The sequence below is a fragment of the Sorex araneus genome, chromosome 6 (genome assembly GCF_027595985.1).
Source record: "Sorex araneus isolate mSorAra2 chromosome 6, mSorAra2.pri, whole genome shotgun sequence".
In the NCBI taxonomy this organism is placed as follows: Eukaryota; Metazoa; Chordata; class Mammalia; order Eulipotyphla; family Soricidae; genus Sorex; species Sorex araneus.
The window spans coordinates 54,011,644-54,027,625 of NC_073307.1; the positions used below are offsets into that span (position 1 = coordinate 54,011,644).

Sequence of the window (15,982 nt, forward strand, 5' to 3'; positions counted from 1 at the left end):
AGGAGAAAGGCTGGCTTCAGCAAGGCTGCAGAGTTTCTACAGGGCAGTTTTGGCCCCTGGGCTGGTCGTGTCCAGGTTCCATTGCTACTTCTATTCCCTTCTCCCTCATCTTCCCAAGTGTGAGCACATTGTTCCTTTGTGCATGGTGGCTCATTTCTCCGTTCTGGTCTTTGTGTTGGAGCCCCTTCCCCATCTTTGTGGGTTAATGTTTCGTGTATTTTTGACACATGGAGGTGTGTATCCCAGACAGCCCTGTGATGTTGAAATTCAGATGTACATGCAGAAATGCCATTCCTGCTGTCTTACTCTCCTTCCCACTTCTACCTGCAAAGAATTGAAAAGGTCTTTTTTTTTTCTTTTTTTCATTTTTGGTTTTTGGGTCACACCCGGCGATGCACAGGGGTTACACCTGACTCTGCACTCAGGAATTATTCCTGGCTGTGCTCAGGGGGCCATATGGGATGCTGGGAATTGAACCCGGGTCAGCCACGTGCAAGGCAAATGCCCTACCCGCTGTGCTATCACTCCAGCCCTGAAAAGGTCTTTTATTCCACTCTGGCCAGTAGAAAATGTCAGCTGACAGATCAATGTGGAGTCTTGCTTTTGCTAACTGTAAAGCACTCGATCGTGGCTAGCCATCGTTGGTGGGAATATCTCAGGGCTCAGTGAATGCTCTGTAGCCCCGATAACCGTGTGGTTCACTCATCCACATCAGTTGCAGTTGGAAAATAGTGTGTATGATGGGCTTTGAGTAACAGACCGTATAGGTTTGTTTTATTACAGCATAGTGCTAGAATTCTTCTCATTGATAGTTATTCACCTCTTACAGACCTAGTTTTGGAAGGAAACTTTGTCATGTGTATGTATAGGCACAGCCATGTATCCTCTTCAGAATGATCTGCAGTTTCAGGGTTAGGGGCCTGCTCTAGCAATCACTTATCTTTGCTGCTGTTCTTCCATGTTCATGGACAGCCATCCAGCCTGTGAGACTCACAGTCTTGGCAAAGCTCCAGTTCAGGGCAGGACATTTCAATGCAGTCTGTCTTCCTCACAGCTCTCCTTTCTCGGCATTGCATCTCTCTCATTGTTTGTCTCCTAAATCGTCTGCCAGTAAAATTACCTGAAAATGGCACTGCTGACAGTCGGTGGCCAATGGTCACACATTTGAGGTTGTGACCTTCTGGGGTCATATTCAGTTTGGTCATTGTTTGGGCAGTTCTGTCCAGTGGGTTCTTACCAGTCTTTGCTAGTCTGTTTAATCCTTTTGTCTTTTGTACTACCTCTGGGACCTTCTGTCTTAGATGGACACGATGGCCAGTCCCTCCCCTTTCACTGCAGTGTCCTTGTCTCTGCCCTTGGCTTTGGGCAGAGCAATGAGCCCTGTTTGAAGTCCACACAGCCAGGCTAGGGAGGGCAGGTATTCATGAGGACAGGTCTTGACTTCCGCATTTAACCTCATCTTTCCAGATAATCTCTCAGATCTTGGGTGGATGGAGGAAAAGCCTAGGCATGAAATAAAGTATTGGGCAGAGGGGAGAAAGCAGATCTAGTTCAGAGTGGACAGAGGGGAGAAGGAGACACAGTTCAGATTGGACAGAGGGGAGAAGGAGACACAGTTCAGAGTGGACAGAGTGGAGAATGCAATACAGTTCAGCGTGGACAGAGGGAAGAAAGCGACACAGTTCAGAGTGGATGGAAGGGAGAAAGCAACACAGTTCAGAGTGGACAGAGGGGAGAAAGCGACACAGTTCAGAGTGGATGGAGGGGAGAAAGCGACAGTTTAGAGTGGACGGAGGAGAGAAGGCGACACAATTCAGCGTGGACGGAGGGGAGAAGGCGACACAGTTCAGAGTGGAAGGAGGGGAGAAGGCGACACAGTTCAGAGTGGGCGGAGGGGAAAAGGTGATACTGTTCAGAGTGGATGGAAGGGAGAAGGCCACACAGTTCAGAGTGGATGGAGGGGGGAAGGCCACAGCAGTTGAGAGTGCACAGAGGGGAGAAGGTGACACAGTTCAGAATGGACAGAGAGAAGGTGATAGAGTTCAGAGTGGCTGCTCTGCTAACAGGTGCCTAGAGGGAGCACCCTTATCTCTTCTCCCTGTCTGCCAGGTTTTCTTAGAACAGGAATCTTCGGAGCTCCTTTAATAGATCTCAGGGCCCCGTTGTTTCCTCTGCTCACTCTCCGTTCATTTGTTGTGAGACCATAGAGTTACCCGAGTCCTTGGTAATTGGATCTTTTCTCCTGTGGGCCCTCCTCGTGATTACTCCTAGGACTTACCTCTTCCCAAACATGATCCTGGTCTTCAGACTTGCACATCCTGCTGCTTCCTTCACTCACATCTTGGAGGTTGGGTGGGGTGTGGGGGTGTCTGACAGGCATGTTAGATTGGTGCTGTCTAAAACTGCCTCTCTCTCACCTTTCCTGTTTGAATCCTCACAACCACTGTAATATGCCTCCCTCACCCCTCTACCTTTTCAGGATTCACTCCTCAGATCCTCTTCCACTAGGCTAGAGAGAGTTCTCACTCTGTGGTTAGACAGAGCTTCCTGCTGTCTTCCTTCACACTGGACAGTAGATTCCTCGCGTCACAGAGGGGCTGTCATGGGGCCTGAGCTTCTCTCTGACATGGCCTTGTCCTGCGCAGACTCTGCTGCCCTTTCTTCTTCATGCAGAAGAAGACTTCTGGGACTCCTTGGTCTGCTGCTCAGGGAGAATTGTGCTCCTCCTACCAACCCCTGGGAGGGGAATAGCATTTAGTGTAGCATGTCTGATAGATGGTTGCTGGAGGAATTGGTGAATAATAGAATGGAATTTTATTGACTTGCTGTGCCTGGAATCCAACCCATGGCCTCACACGTGTGCTCTGCCACTGAGCCATATCCCCATTCTGGGTTGTGTTTTAAATGGCAGCATTGAGGATGGTATGAGTTAATTGGCTTGTCTCTGGATCATATTAAGGAATTAACATTCTCCTCCTGTTTGCGCCATTGGGATTTGGTCTTCTCCCTGTTCTAGGCGCATCCTGCCTTCCCCCACCTGCTCTGTATCAACCCTAAAGGAAGAACAGGGAAGCGGCCCAGGCTGAGCTGAGTCTTGGCAGGAAGCCCTTCCGAGCCGGGGATCCGAGCAGGGGCTCTGCCAGCTGGAGCCGAGAACAAAGACACCACACAAACTCTTGGCAGATTCTGAAAGGCAGCTTTTTGCTTCTTCAGAAATTGTGATTCCAGTCAGTTGATGCTGACTTCGAAATGTGCCTGACCTCACGGTGCAGGCCCACGCAAGAGGGAGGTGCGCTTGCTCTGGGAGCGGGCAGAGGTGGTTCCCCCCATCTGGTGCTGGAGTTACCATTGGTCTAGTGCTAGGATCCTACTATTCATAGTGGCCACTTGAGGAGTTGAGGAGAGGGCAGGACTGTTTTGCCCCTGAGACCGTTTTACCTCATTCCCATACTGTCTGGTGAGAAAACCCAGCATACCTGTTGCCAGTGCAGATGGGGCTCACACCTCAGGATTTTGTCCCTGGTTTTCTCTGCTGTGCAGAATTCTTCAGACATGCTGGAGTCGTGCACGGAGGAGCTCTGCTCCTTTGCCTTTGTTTTCCCCAAGACTAAGTTCTTTGGGAAAGACAATTAACCAGTGGATCCCAGAACTAGTTATACAGGCCTCTGCAGGCCTTTTCCTCTCTGCATGGCCACAAATGGGTGCTCCCTCAATGCAGACCCTCCTTCCCCATGAGGTCAGCCTGGTTCAAATGACCTCACATACAGGCCGGATTGCTGCTGTTTAACAGAAGGATGCTGGGAGCTGGAGAGCAGAGCAAGGTGGCAGGTCGGAGGGGTAAACCTGGAAGCTGCTGGGTGGTTTTTGAATGAGAAGGATGAGCACATTATGATGGCCACCACGTGTCATGGGTCAGATCGACTCAGGGCGCTTCTGTGCTCAGCCTCCTGCCTATCGTCAACTTGCAAGGCTGGGTTTGACCTTGACAGAAAACTGGCCCTAGCATGCCTCTGGAGGTTGTAGTTGAAATCTGTGTTTTTAACCCTGCCTTGGAAGAAAGCATCATTTTGGTGAGCATGTGGGAGTTGTTTTAATATTCTTATTTCCCCCCTAAACAAAACACATTTTTTAGAACAGTTAAGACTTAATGTACCAACTTTCTGTAGACTAGAGGAAAACTTTGTACAATCAGCAGTAACATAATCAAACTTCTGAAATGTTACTTGATTTTCCTAAAAGCAAAAGCAGAAACAGATATTTGAAGTTTTAAGTGGGGGTTGGTTCACATTAAATACTTAGGCAGTTTATTCTCAGGGGGAGAGGAGAAAGGAGAGCAAAAAGACGAGTCTGATGAAGAGCACCCCCAGCGTCCCTGTGTTTTAAGGATCTGTGCTAATGTCTGTATCTCTTTTTAGCCTTTCTTTTTCTATGTGTGCTTAAACAGAATTGGAATAACTGTGTACAAGCTGTTTCATAACCTACTTTCCTACTTTTCCTCCCTTAACATAAAATGAATTCCTGTTTGATTAAGATTCTGTTCCAAAACGGAAGACCATGGTCACAAAAGCCCAGAGAGCGGAAGGGCAGTTGTTGGCCTGAGGACTGTGCTCAAGGCTGCCTTGAGCAGCTCCTTCCTTTGCAGTGCTCCTGGGGAGAGGTGCAGAGCCCGCCAGCGCCTTTTGTCTAGAAGAGACATCTGAAATGGACCCAACTTTAATGAATACTTAACACACGCACACACACAAACATATATACACATATATGTAATGTTTCGGGTGGGCACTCCTGGTATTACTTGGGGGACCATATGGGATGCTGGGGATGGAACCCAGGTCAGCTGTGTGCATGGCAAACATGTTGCCTGCTTTACTACCACTCTGACCCCCACATTGAAGGATTTTGAAAATATGTTCCATCCCGATCAGTGTTTGTCACCAAAGCCAAGACCAGAACCACCTTGTCTGAGCTACGGCACTGGCTTGAGAGGCGGTGGCAGCATGTGGGCTCCGGACTGGGTGGTTCTGATCTGTGCTGGGGAGCACAACCAGGCGCTCCCTGCTCCATTCATGTGCCCGGAAAGGGAACCTGGTGGCTTTGAATGTAAGGAAGCAGCTGTGTTCAGAGAGATTCATTTTCAAAGTGCGCTGAAAGTTGGCCAAGAGTGACGGAGAGAACGGGATGGGAGGACCTGTGGGGTTTTTCTGATGTGCACTTGCTCACCAGGTGGCTGTTTCAAGCCACAGGTAACAGGACTGTTGTTTCTTTGTGCCTGACCTTGGAGAACTCTGAAAAAGCTCCCTGCTTTATATAAAGGGTTTATATTCTTTTTACATATTATATATCATATATTTTTTATGTGAGTGCAGACAGTAGCACTGTCTTCCCGTTGTTCATCGATTTGCTCGAGTGGGCACCAGTAACATCTCCATCATGAGACTTGTTACTGTTTTTGGCATATTGAATATGCCACGGGTAGCTTGCCAGGCTTTGCCGTGCGGGCGGGATACTCTTGGTAGCTTGCCGGGCTCTCCGAGAGGGACAGAGGAATCGAACCCAGGACTGCTGTGTACAAGGCAAACACCCTACCCGCTCTTCTACCGCTCCAGTCCTTGTGTGTGTATATATATATATATATAATTATATACATATCACTGTATCACTGTCATCTCATTGTTCATCAGTTTGCTCGAGCGGGCTCCAGTAATGTCTCCATTCGTCCCTACCACATACTAGTGTAGCCGATGGAGTATTGGGCGCTCTTTCAGGATCAGGGGGATGAGGATCGTCGTTGTTACTGTTTTTGGCATATCGAGTACACCACGGGTAGCTTGCCATATTATTATATATTTATATATTATTTATATTATATTTTAGGAACCAATTCCTTAAGATGGTCACATTAAAAGAGACTGAGTTACCTCTAAGTCTCCGGGAGATGTTAACCCAATTAATAAGTTTCTTCTTCGTTCTTTGGGGCTCACCCTCAGTGGTTTGTCTCCTTGTCCCCAAAGAGGTTTTTGATGGAGGGACCTGAGCCATGTGGTATAGGGCCGGGTTAGGTTTATGTTTTTGCCTTTTTCTTTGAGTGAGGGACTTTCAATAGACCAGTCTTTCCCTGCTCTGGGCTCTAAATGGAGCTTGGTCAGAGTTCTGGATTAAGAGGGAGATGAGGTACAGCTGGATTATATCATAGTGATGGACAAGGAGCCCCTGGGCTAGACCCCCAGATGTCTTATCTGCTTCCCTGAATGTGGATCTTGATAATGACTGAGTCCAGTGGCATTTGGGTCTTACTTCCTCCACACAGTATAAGGGATGCTTTCAAAGGTGGCATGTGTCGTTAGACATTTCAGAATACTTGTCCAACTCACACTCTGATGGTCAGTCTAAAATGGCAGGATCAGCTTTAAGTACTGTTTTCAGCTGGCAGGATGCAGACGTGGAGCGGCATCCATCCAAGTGAAGAGAAGACAAGGGTTGTGCCTATGGGGAGCTTCCCATTCCTTCCAGCAGCAGCAGCAGCAGACCAGAGAGTGCCCAAAATTCAGCCCCTTGTAGGGTTGCTGACTGTCTGAATAGGAAGCTTGAACTCTAATGCTGGATTGTGGGGCAGGTGTCAGGAGTGCCTGTGTGAGGGACATTTTCTTATGATGCCATTTCTGTTTCTTTGTCAGAGCACAGTCATGGAGGAAACTGCGATATGGGAACAGCACACGGTGACCCTTCACAGGGTGAGTGTCTGCACATTGAACTGGGAGCAGGATGTCGGGAAGCCAGAAGAAGGGCTGACGGCTGGGGGAGGGTTGTACTGGGGTTTGTTGGAAACTGATGTGACAAATAAATGCTTTGTTAAGATCAGAGTGAATACAACTTTGCAATGAATCCTTTTGGTTATTATTTGTGCAGTTGCTGGTTTTACTCCCATTTTAGGAAAGTAAGGTGTTGCCCTGGAAACGAATAGACTGTTGTCTGTCAGGGATAGTTGAAATGTGATTTTATTGAAGCATTTTTTCGTGCCCAGAGGCTGCACAGCCATGGTGTCCACCGAAAACGTTCCTTTAGTATGTGACGGGTTGCGAGAGCGCGCGCGCGCGCGTGTGTGTGTGTGTGTGTGTGTGAGAGAGAGAGAGAGAGAGAGAGGAAGAATTGAGAGACAGGGGGCGTGTTCGGTGTCCAAAGGGCCATGTGGATTTTGAAATTGGTGGCTGCCTTTGTCATTCCCACCCCAGCAAGGGAGAAGGCAGAGTAGAATGAGTGCTGTTGGCCTCGAACCCTGCCTTTGGAGACAGACACGAGGCTCCCAGCCTTTGTGTTTGCACACAGGGGACTGCTTGCCCAAAGGGACCAACCACAGCCCCCACTTTCCCTGACCCCTGTCATCTTTCCCCTGCAACCAAGCTGACTGCGGTCTTGTGCTGCGCTTGGTCTTTCTCAGATGGAAAAGGGGAAAATCGTGCTCGTGAATTCTGTCCCTGATTATCTTATGAATGTTTGAATCTACACACAATAAATTATGGGTAAATAAATTACTAAAACCAATGATTGCAGAAGAAGGTACAGCCAACTTTTTGTTTACCTTCTTTTCCCTTCAGTAATCAAATGATTACATTAGGATTGGGGAGGTGACTCCGAGGTCGGGAGCAGATGCTTTGCATGCTGGCGCCCCTGGTGTGACCCCTCAGGATTGACTGGGAGCAGCTCTGGACACTGCCTGGTGGGGCCCAGGAGCCAAAAATAAAAGAGAAAACATTAAATAGTTCTGACCTTAACTGTCAGTAAGGCTAAATGTGTGTTTATCCGATAGGAGACAATGTCTATACTTTGTATATACTTCAGTTATTTGAAGGGGGCCCAAATGGTACTCAGGAGACCTGGGTGTCCAACCTGTGACCCTGAACAGTGCCAGGGATACCCTAGGGTACCCGGGTACTTTGGGCTGCTGGGTGCATGAACTCTGACCCTATCTCCTGGCCCCACACAGTGTCTGGGGTGGAAGCCAGCCCTGCCTCCAGCATGCAGAGCTCTCTCCTTGGCCCATGCAGTGGGGGTCTGGCTTAGTGGACAGATCAGATGTGGCAGTGGTTGTTACCACACTGTCACCGCCACATGGAGCATGTTCATTGCTTTCTCCTGCCGCTCTCCTCATGCCATTCACCACCGTCTCTCTCCCTGTCCTCTAATCGTGGTGTTGGCTGTTCTTCGTTGTGTTTTAGCACAGATACATAAAGTGATGTCTGGCTTTAATATTGGGTGGATAGTGAGAGCTAGAGAGCTTAGTGGGTGGAGCATGTACTTTGTCTGTAGCAGGCCCAGGTTTGATCCCCGGTACCACATGGACACTGAGCATTGCTGTATGTAACCCCAAAGCAAAAGATGAAATGAAAAAAATTATTGTTTTAACGGAGAGTTAATATCAATAGCTGTGATCAGATTTAGTAGTAATAGTCTTTTCTATTTCATAAAGAGAATGTAGAAGCACTCTGCGTGTTGGGGGGCTGAGCATCCACGGTGATCTATCTTGGCATTGACCCACCATTGGGAGATCCCCATGGGTCATCTGAAGAGATCCTCAGCATTGTGTATCTCTTCTCTGGAAGTCAGGTGGTTTCAGCTTTTTTATTTTTATTTTGCGGGGGGGGGGGGGGTGGTGAGGCCACACCTGGCCATGCTCAGGGGTTACCCCTGGCTCTGCACTCAGAAATCACTCCTGTCGGTCCTCCAAGGGCTATATGGGATGCTGGGGATCGAACCTGGGTTGGTTATGTGCAAGGGAAATGCCCTACTTGCTGTACTATCACTCTGGCCCCTAAGCTTCTTATTTCTAGTAGACCAAGTTCCATTATTTGTGTTTCCATAGCAAATCTAGATGTGTTTTGTTTTTATTTTTTTGCAGAGATAATTTTAATGTTGATTGTTAAGTGATCAATGGTTTAGTCATTTAATTCTATCCAGTTTTTTATTATTTAAGAAATTTGGGGCTGGAGCAATAGCATAACGGGTAGGGCGTTTGCCTTGCACACAGCCGATCCGGGTTCAAATCCCAGCATCCCATATGATCCCCCGAGCACCGCCAGGAGTAATTCCTGAGTGCATGAGCCAGGAATAACCCCTGTGCATCGCTGAGTGTGACCCCAAAACCAAAAAAAAAAAAACTTTAACCCTGCTTCTGTTTGAAAACAAACCATTTTTTTTTTTCCCGTAAATAGTTGTGCTACTGTTTACGACTTTGTTGTACAGAATTACTATTCCTCCATGGCAGAAGTGCCCCAGCATTGCCCCAGGATTGCCCCTCTGCCCATCCTTCAGTCACTGCAAGTCAGAAATAAGACTGCCTCTGTGTCGCAGTGGTTGTGCATGTCTTTAGGTAGCACTCTGCTGTGCTCTAGATCCTCGGAGTGTAGACTTCGGGCTGTCGCCATTGTCTTGAGCTACGCCGATATTTTCTTGTTTGTTTCACGTTAACTTTTGCTTATATTTGCTTCATTGAAGTTTAATTCACTGAGCTGGAGTCATTCCTTTTTTTTTTTTTGCTTTTTGGGTCACACCTGGCGATGCACAGGGGTTACTCCTGGCTCTGCACTCAGGAATTACTCCTGGCGGTGCTCAGGGGACCATATGGGATGCTGGGATTTGAACCCAGGTCGGCCATGTGCAAGGCAAACGCCCTACCCGCTGTGCTATCGCTCCAGCCCCTGGAGTCATTCTTAAAAGCAGGGGTGGGGAACATGTGGCCTGTGGGCTGTCTAAGGTTTGTGAGACCCTGTAGTCTGGCCCTGGTGCATTATAGGACAGGACGGACAAGATGGACAAACATAGCTGCTCTGTGTGGTATAGCCTGCAAAGAAGCTAGACATCCAGATAGCCTACTGGGACCCTGTTCTGGCCATTCAGAGTAGTGCTATTGATGTTTTTGCATCTTCAGTCATGATTGCTATGACCAGAGCCACTTATACAGCGTTTTCATCACCCTGAAAAGAATGTCTATTTCAGTAGCACTGTCCTTGCCCCGGCTCCACATTAGCCAACATATGTCTCTGTCCAGACACTCCTGTAAAGGGGTCAGTGAATGGGTGGCTTCTTTTACTTGACCCAAGTTTTCAGGGTTCATCCATTTGACTGAACATATCTGTACTTAATTTCTTACTATTTCAGGGACCATATTCAGTGGGGCTGGTGGCATGGGGTCCCAGCACTTTGTTTCCTTTTACCCAGCAGCACTGCCCTGCCACCTTCTAGTGCTCTGGTCCGCATTTGAGACTGCTTCAGCTCAAGCTTTGTGGCTGTCATGAGCGGTGCTTAGGGATGTTTGTGTGCTAATCTATAGGGACAGATGTTTATGTTTCTCATGGGTGTTTCTCAACAAGTTGAGTTTCTGGTTATATTTCAAAGAAGTATCTTCTTTGCTCCCTCTCTTCTCCTTCTCCCCCTCTCTCCTGCCACTGCAATAGGTTGTGTCTGTCTGGACATGGAGCAAGCATGGAGTAGTCAGTGCTCATGACAACACGCTCTCCTGTCTGCCTGACTGAGTGCCCTAGCTTAGCCTAGTCAGAAGGCTCTTTTCCTTGCTAAATGGAGGTGATTCTTTGAGATTAGGTTTTTTGGAGGTGTTTTTAATTTTTGGGCCACACCCAGCGATGCTCAGGAATTACTCCTGGCTCTGCACTCAGGAATTACTCATGGTGGTGCTCAGGGAACCACATGGAATACTGGGAATCAAACCACCCAGGTCAGCCACATGCAAGGCAAACGCCCTGCCCACTGTACTTTCACTCTGGTCCCCTAGGATATCTTTTTAATAAGTTAAATACTTGAGGCTATTCTTAGTCATTGTATAGATTTTCTGTTCATTTTGAATGAATGGAATGTATGCTTTAAGAAAAGTAAGTAGGGACTAGAGCAGTAGTACAACAGGGCACTTTTGCACACAGCAGACCCAGGTTTGATCTCTGGCACCCCATATGAGCACTGGCAGGAGTGGTCCCTGAGCGCAGAGCTAGATATAAGCCCTGAACACTGCTGGGTATGGCCTAAATCAAACCATTACAACAATAAGTGACAAAGAAGTCAGTAACAGGGACCAGGGAGGGAGAGAGCACAGGGTCTGAGGTGCTTCTTGCCTTGCATGTGGCTGGCCCAGGTTTGTCCCCAGCACTGTGTTGACCCCTAAGTGTAGGCCTGGGTGTAGCCCTTGGAACAACACCTGGGGTGTTGATTTGAGTACCTTTACTCCCTGAAAAACACAAGTAATTGTTCTGGGGTTTGTAGCCCAGCATTAGAGTACTTGCTTTACCTGTGTGATGCCTTGGGTTTTGCTTCCTGCTCTGCACAAATTGGTAAAGTAATTCTTTATGTTTAGTATGATTCACGTATCACTGTCATCCCGTTGTTCATTGATTTGTTCGAGCGGGTGCCAGTAACGCCTCCATTCCTCCTAGCCCTGAGATTTTGGCAGCCTCTTTTTACTTGTTCTTCCCAACGGTGCTGCACTGGAGGCTCTTTCAGGGTCAGGGGAATGAGACCCATCATTGTTACTGTTTTTGGCATATTGAATACGCCACAGAGAGCTTGCCAGGCTCTGCCCTGTGGGCAGGATACTCTCAATAGCTTGCCGGGTTCTCGGAAAGGAAGAACTAGACAATAAGAAGTCACGCAGCCACGAGTGCTTCCAGGAGCTTTGTTTTATAGTCTCTGGATCTTGGCCATTGAAGGGGTTACATGGCTGCTGGGGGCAGTTTGTGGGTGTGACTGTCTAGCTACAAATCTGGATGGAGGAGGCCCAGTCCTGATCTGAGCAGGCTTGGAGAACCCATGATTAGTATGATTAGTACAGACTTAATGGTATGTGTGCTTGTGTACGTAAGAACGTTATGGTGTGCTACTTAAGTAGAGTTTTTTATTAAAATTGAAAAAAGCTGGGATTCTTTCTTCTTAAATTTTGTGCCTCACCTGGCAGTACTCAGGGCTTTCATTATTGCTCTATGCTCAGGGATCATTCCTGGAAGGCTTGGGGGACCATGTGGGGTGCCAGGGTTCTAACCTGGGTCACATACTTACAAGACAAGCGCCCTGCCCTATCACTCCAGCCATTTCTCTGCATGTTTCTTCTGTGTAAGATAGCACTTCTTTCATTCTGACAATTAATTGCAGTACCTGATGATTGTGGTGATACTCTGTCCCTCCCCTTTGGAGCTTTCTGATACTCAAAAGGAAATCCAGGGCCAGGGAGAGAGCTCAAAGGGGTGGCACATAGGAGGCCATGCTTCTGTGTCCAGCACCACAGACCTGCCTTCCATCCCGCCATCCCTCAGCACCCCATCCTTCATGTGGCCACTGCTTCACCTTTTTAAAAAAAGTTGATTTCAGGATTTTAGTAATGAATCTAAATGTATTGGTGTGTTTTTCAAATGTCCATGTAATTGGCTCTGAGGGCCAGTGTGTTTCCAGCCATGTGTGTCCCAGGATATGGATCTGTGTCAGCGTGTGACAGTTGTGAGTGCAGTGAGCGTTTGCAGCATATATAAGAAAGAATTGTCATTCTCTCTGGTCTGATATTTATATAGTTAACACTTAAGTGCTATATATTTTAGACTGTAGAGTTACAACATCATGAATATTTCTGATCTTCTTACCCTGCCCCTTTTTGTTCCCTGTAATGGTTGCTTCAGGCTCCTGGATTTGGATTTGGAATCGCCATATCTGGGGGAAGAGATAACCCCCACTTTCAGAGTGGGGAGACGTCCATCGTGATTTCCGACGTGCTGAAAGGCGGCCCCGCGGAAGGGCAGCTCCAGTAAGAGGGTCCTTCCCTGTACATCCGTGCCTTTTCCTGCTGCTCTGGGGACTGGCAGGCCGTGCAGAGGCTCTTAGACTCTGACCTGTGTTTATGCTAAGGCTCTGCCACAGACTGGGAGCCAGTGCCCCTGGTCTCACCAGGCTTGGTAACCATGGGGGTGAGGGGAGGGAGAAGAGAACACTGTTGCTAAGTTTTCACCAGAATCTAGCCTTAAGTATCCTTTTGCACACCAGGCACTTTTTGTTTAGTGAGAAAATCGATGAAAGGGAGAGAGACCCAGGCCAGACTAGTCAGGCATGAGCTTATGATCAGGGTTTAAGAAGAATCAAAAGGAGAGCTTTACTTCTTATAAAGGGAATAAGCTCTCTCTCTCCTTGTCTATCAGTTAATGTGTTGCTAATGTGTTGAATCTTTGTTGTTTAATAGAAAACTCATTGTATGTCTTGCTCGTAGTTAGCCCTTTGCAGTGGGAAATAATTTAGCCAGACAATGGTTTTTAAAACATTGTTTTGTTTTTTAAAATAGTTTAAAAAATTGACTTGCTAAATAAACATTTTTAGGAGAGTTCTGAAAATAACTCAGTGGACATTTTATCAGTGATCTGAAGACAGATGAATTAGCCTATAGCTCGTGTGTTTTTAGAAATAGATTTTAGAGACTATTTTCACAAAAATATTCATATTTTTCTCTAACATTTTACTTGGTGGCTTATTTTCCCATAGGGAGAATGACCGAGTTGCGATGGTTAATGGAGTTTCAATGGATAATGTCGAGCATGCATTTGCTGTTCAGCAACTAAGAAAAAGCGGGAAAAACGCAAAAATTGTAAGTTCCTTCTTCCCATTAATTGTTGATTCATTTTTTGTTTAAATCTTTTCTTTCTTCCTCCGAAGACAAGGGAAACTGGATTTGAAGCACCAATGTTAGCTGCTCACGAGAAAGAGCTTCTCCATGTCGGATTGGGGGATCATGCTGTGGACACTGGGAACTTTGCTGATTGCAAAAGTGAAGAGGGCACAGGGGCTGCCGAATGCTTGCTCTTTCATGGTCTACCATTTCCTTTTCTTTCAGGGCTTGCATTAGACCCACTCTTGACTTGGCATGTTGGCAGTTTAGAAAAACAAAGCCCCGTGTCCTGTCCTAGGCTACATTTCATGGGCATGTTTTAGCTCTGTCTTTGAATGCAGAGCCAGGAATCAGCCCTGAGCACTTCTTTCTGTGACCTAAAAAACAAATGATATTTTTGGACTACACATACTAGTGTGTGACCCTGTGGGGTGTGGTATATCAAACCCAAGTCAACTGTGTGCAAGGGCCTTACCTGAACTATTTCTCTAGATTAAATGGCTTTTTTTTTAATTGTTGTTTTGGATAAATTGAACTGCTTCTGCTTTCTTTGCTGCTGCTTAAATTGAATGACACCATTTTTAATACCTGTAGAGTTATTTACCATATTCCATGGTAAATTTGAGTGTTCTGCCAGTATCTTGAGGTTATTACCTTCAAGCCTAACTCCAGTTTTTCAGATCTTCCCATTTTGCTATGATGTTGTGCTATTTCGTTTTTCCATCTTAGCTGTTCAGCATGTGTATCCTGGGTCAGTGACGCAGCCAGAGAGTCACTGGCTGCGTTTTCCCGATAGAGATGGTTTTGTGGAAAGTAGTTGTCCGAACTGTCAGTGGACAGCTCGAAGGCTGCCTCTGCTGTTTGCTCAAGTCCAGGGGGCGGGGTGGGAATGCTGGTGATCATGCTTTCCAGTGGGAAAGGTTCGAGGCCATCTTGGCCCAGCCAAGAGTTGCCTTCTACAATGCAGGGATGGGATCATGCTCTTAGTTCATGATGGCTCTCATTGCCATTTGCCGTCTAGACCACACACTGCCTCACATCATAAGGTCCCTTCTCACCAGCCAGAGTCAGAACACAGGAAATCTGGGCTCTATATGCAGGCCTTATGCAAACTCCTGTGAAGCCCAGTTTTCTTGTAGTATGGGGGTGTAGGAGATTGCTCTCTCTGGTTTTAGCAGGCATGGCATGGCCCTGTTGCTGGCTGGAGCTTCTGTGCACATCTGAGTATGTAGGGGTACAGATGTGTCAGAGCACAGAGTCACCTCCTTGGTCTGCCCGCCAACATCTCTTTGTTTCTCTTTGAATTGTTCCACCTAGACCCAAGTCCAAGTCCTTTACACGACTAAGGACCTTGTTACCCATTTTATTCCAGATTTAGTTCTTGGCCACATCTGTTTATCAGGAGAACAGAAACACAACTTCACAGGAAACTCATTCCTTAGTGATTAGTTATTATTATGAATGAACTCTGATCAGGATTATAATCCGGGCAGGGGACCCATCAGGAAAATTTCATTGTCCTTTCTGTTGGACCCTGAGAGGACAAGAGGAAAGTCCACTAGCAGACTTCGTGATCTTTTCATTTGTAGACCATTCGAAGGAAGAAGAAAGTTCAGATCCCTGTGAGCCGTCCTGAGCCTGAGCCCGTGTCTGAGAACGAGGAAGATAGCTACGAGGAAGATGTGCATGATCCGCGTGGTGGCCGTGCCACTCTAGGGAACAGAAGAAGTGAGAAGAGTTGGGCAAGAGACAGAAGCGCTAGCAGAGACAGGAGTTTGTCCCCACGCTCTGACCGGCGCTCTGTGGCCTCCAGCCAGCCTCCCAGACCCACCAAAGTCACGCTGGTGAAGTCCCGGAAGAATGAAGGTATTGTCTGTGCACACGAATATGCTGGGACCAGGGATAGTTTTCCCTAGCGGGGAAGGTTCCACTCAGAAAAGTGTGTGGGGCCCTGCAGGACTAACTTCAGACCGACCGTCCCTTCGTTCTCCCTATGAGCGATCACTGTCTACACCCCACAATATTTCGGTTATAGCAGATCATTTAAAAACATTGCCCTGTTGTTGGGTTCGAGTTTTCATGTTGCGGCTTGGGTAGCACAGTACAGATCTGGCCAGCATGAGGTTTTCTTAGCTACAGGTTCAATCAGGAAGAAATCTTGAGGTTTTTGTTATTGCTGTTTTGTTTGGACGCCACACCTTACAGTGCTCAAGGATTACTCTTGGTTCTGCACCCAGGGATCACTCCTGGCAGGGTGCAGGGGGCCCTGTCGGGGGGCTGGGAATCTCTGTCAGATAGGCCATAAGAAAGGCCAGCTCCCTGCCTACTGTACGATCTTTCCCA

The 15,982-nt window shown here is 47.3% G+C and overlaps 1 protein-coding gene across 12 annotated transcripts in view; it reads left to right on the forward strand.

The window, feature by feature from the left end:
• TJP1 (tight junction protein 1) overlaps positions 1 to 15,982 on the forward strand; it is a 162,373-nt gene that overhangs the window by 103,433 nt on the left and 42,958 nt on the right. For all 12 annotated transcript variants that reach the window (XM_055141310.1, XM_055141312.1, XM_055141308.1 and 9 more), the window contains 4 exons: positions 6,675 to 6,731; positions 12,666 to 12,790; positions 13,516 to 13,618; positions 15,229 to 15,505. In XM_055141310.1, coding sequence (XP_054997285.1) covers positions 6,675 to 6,731; positions 12,666 to 12,790; positions 13,516 to 13,618; positions 15,229 to 15,505 — 562 coding nt within the window. The remainder of the gene's footprint in view (positions 1 to 6,674; positions 6,732 to 12,665; positions 12,791 to 13,515; positions 13,619 to 15,228; positions 15,506 to 15,982) is intronic.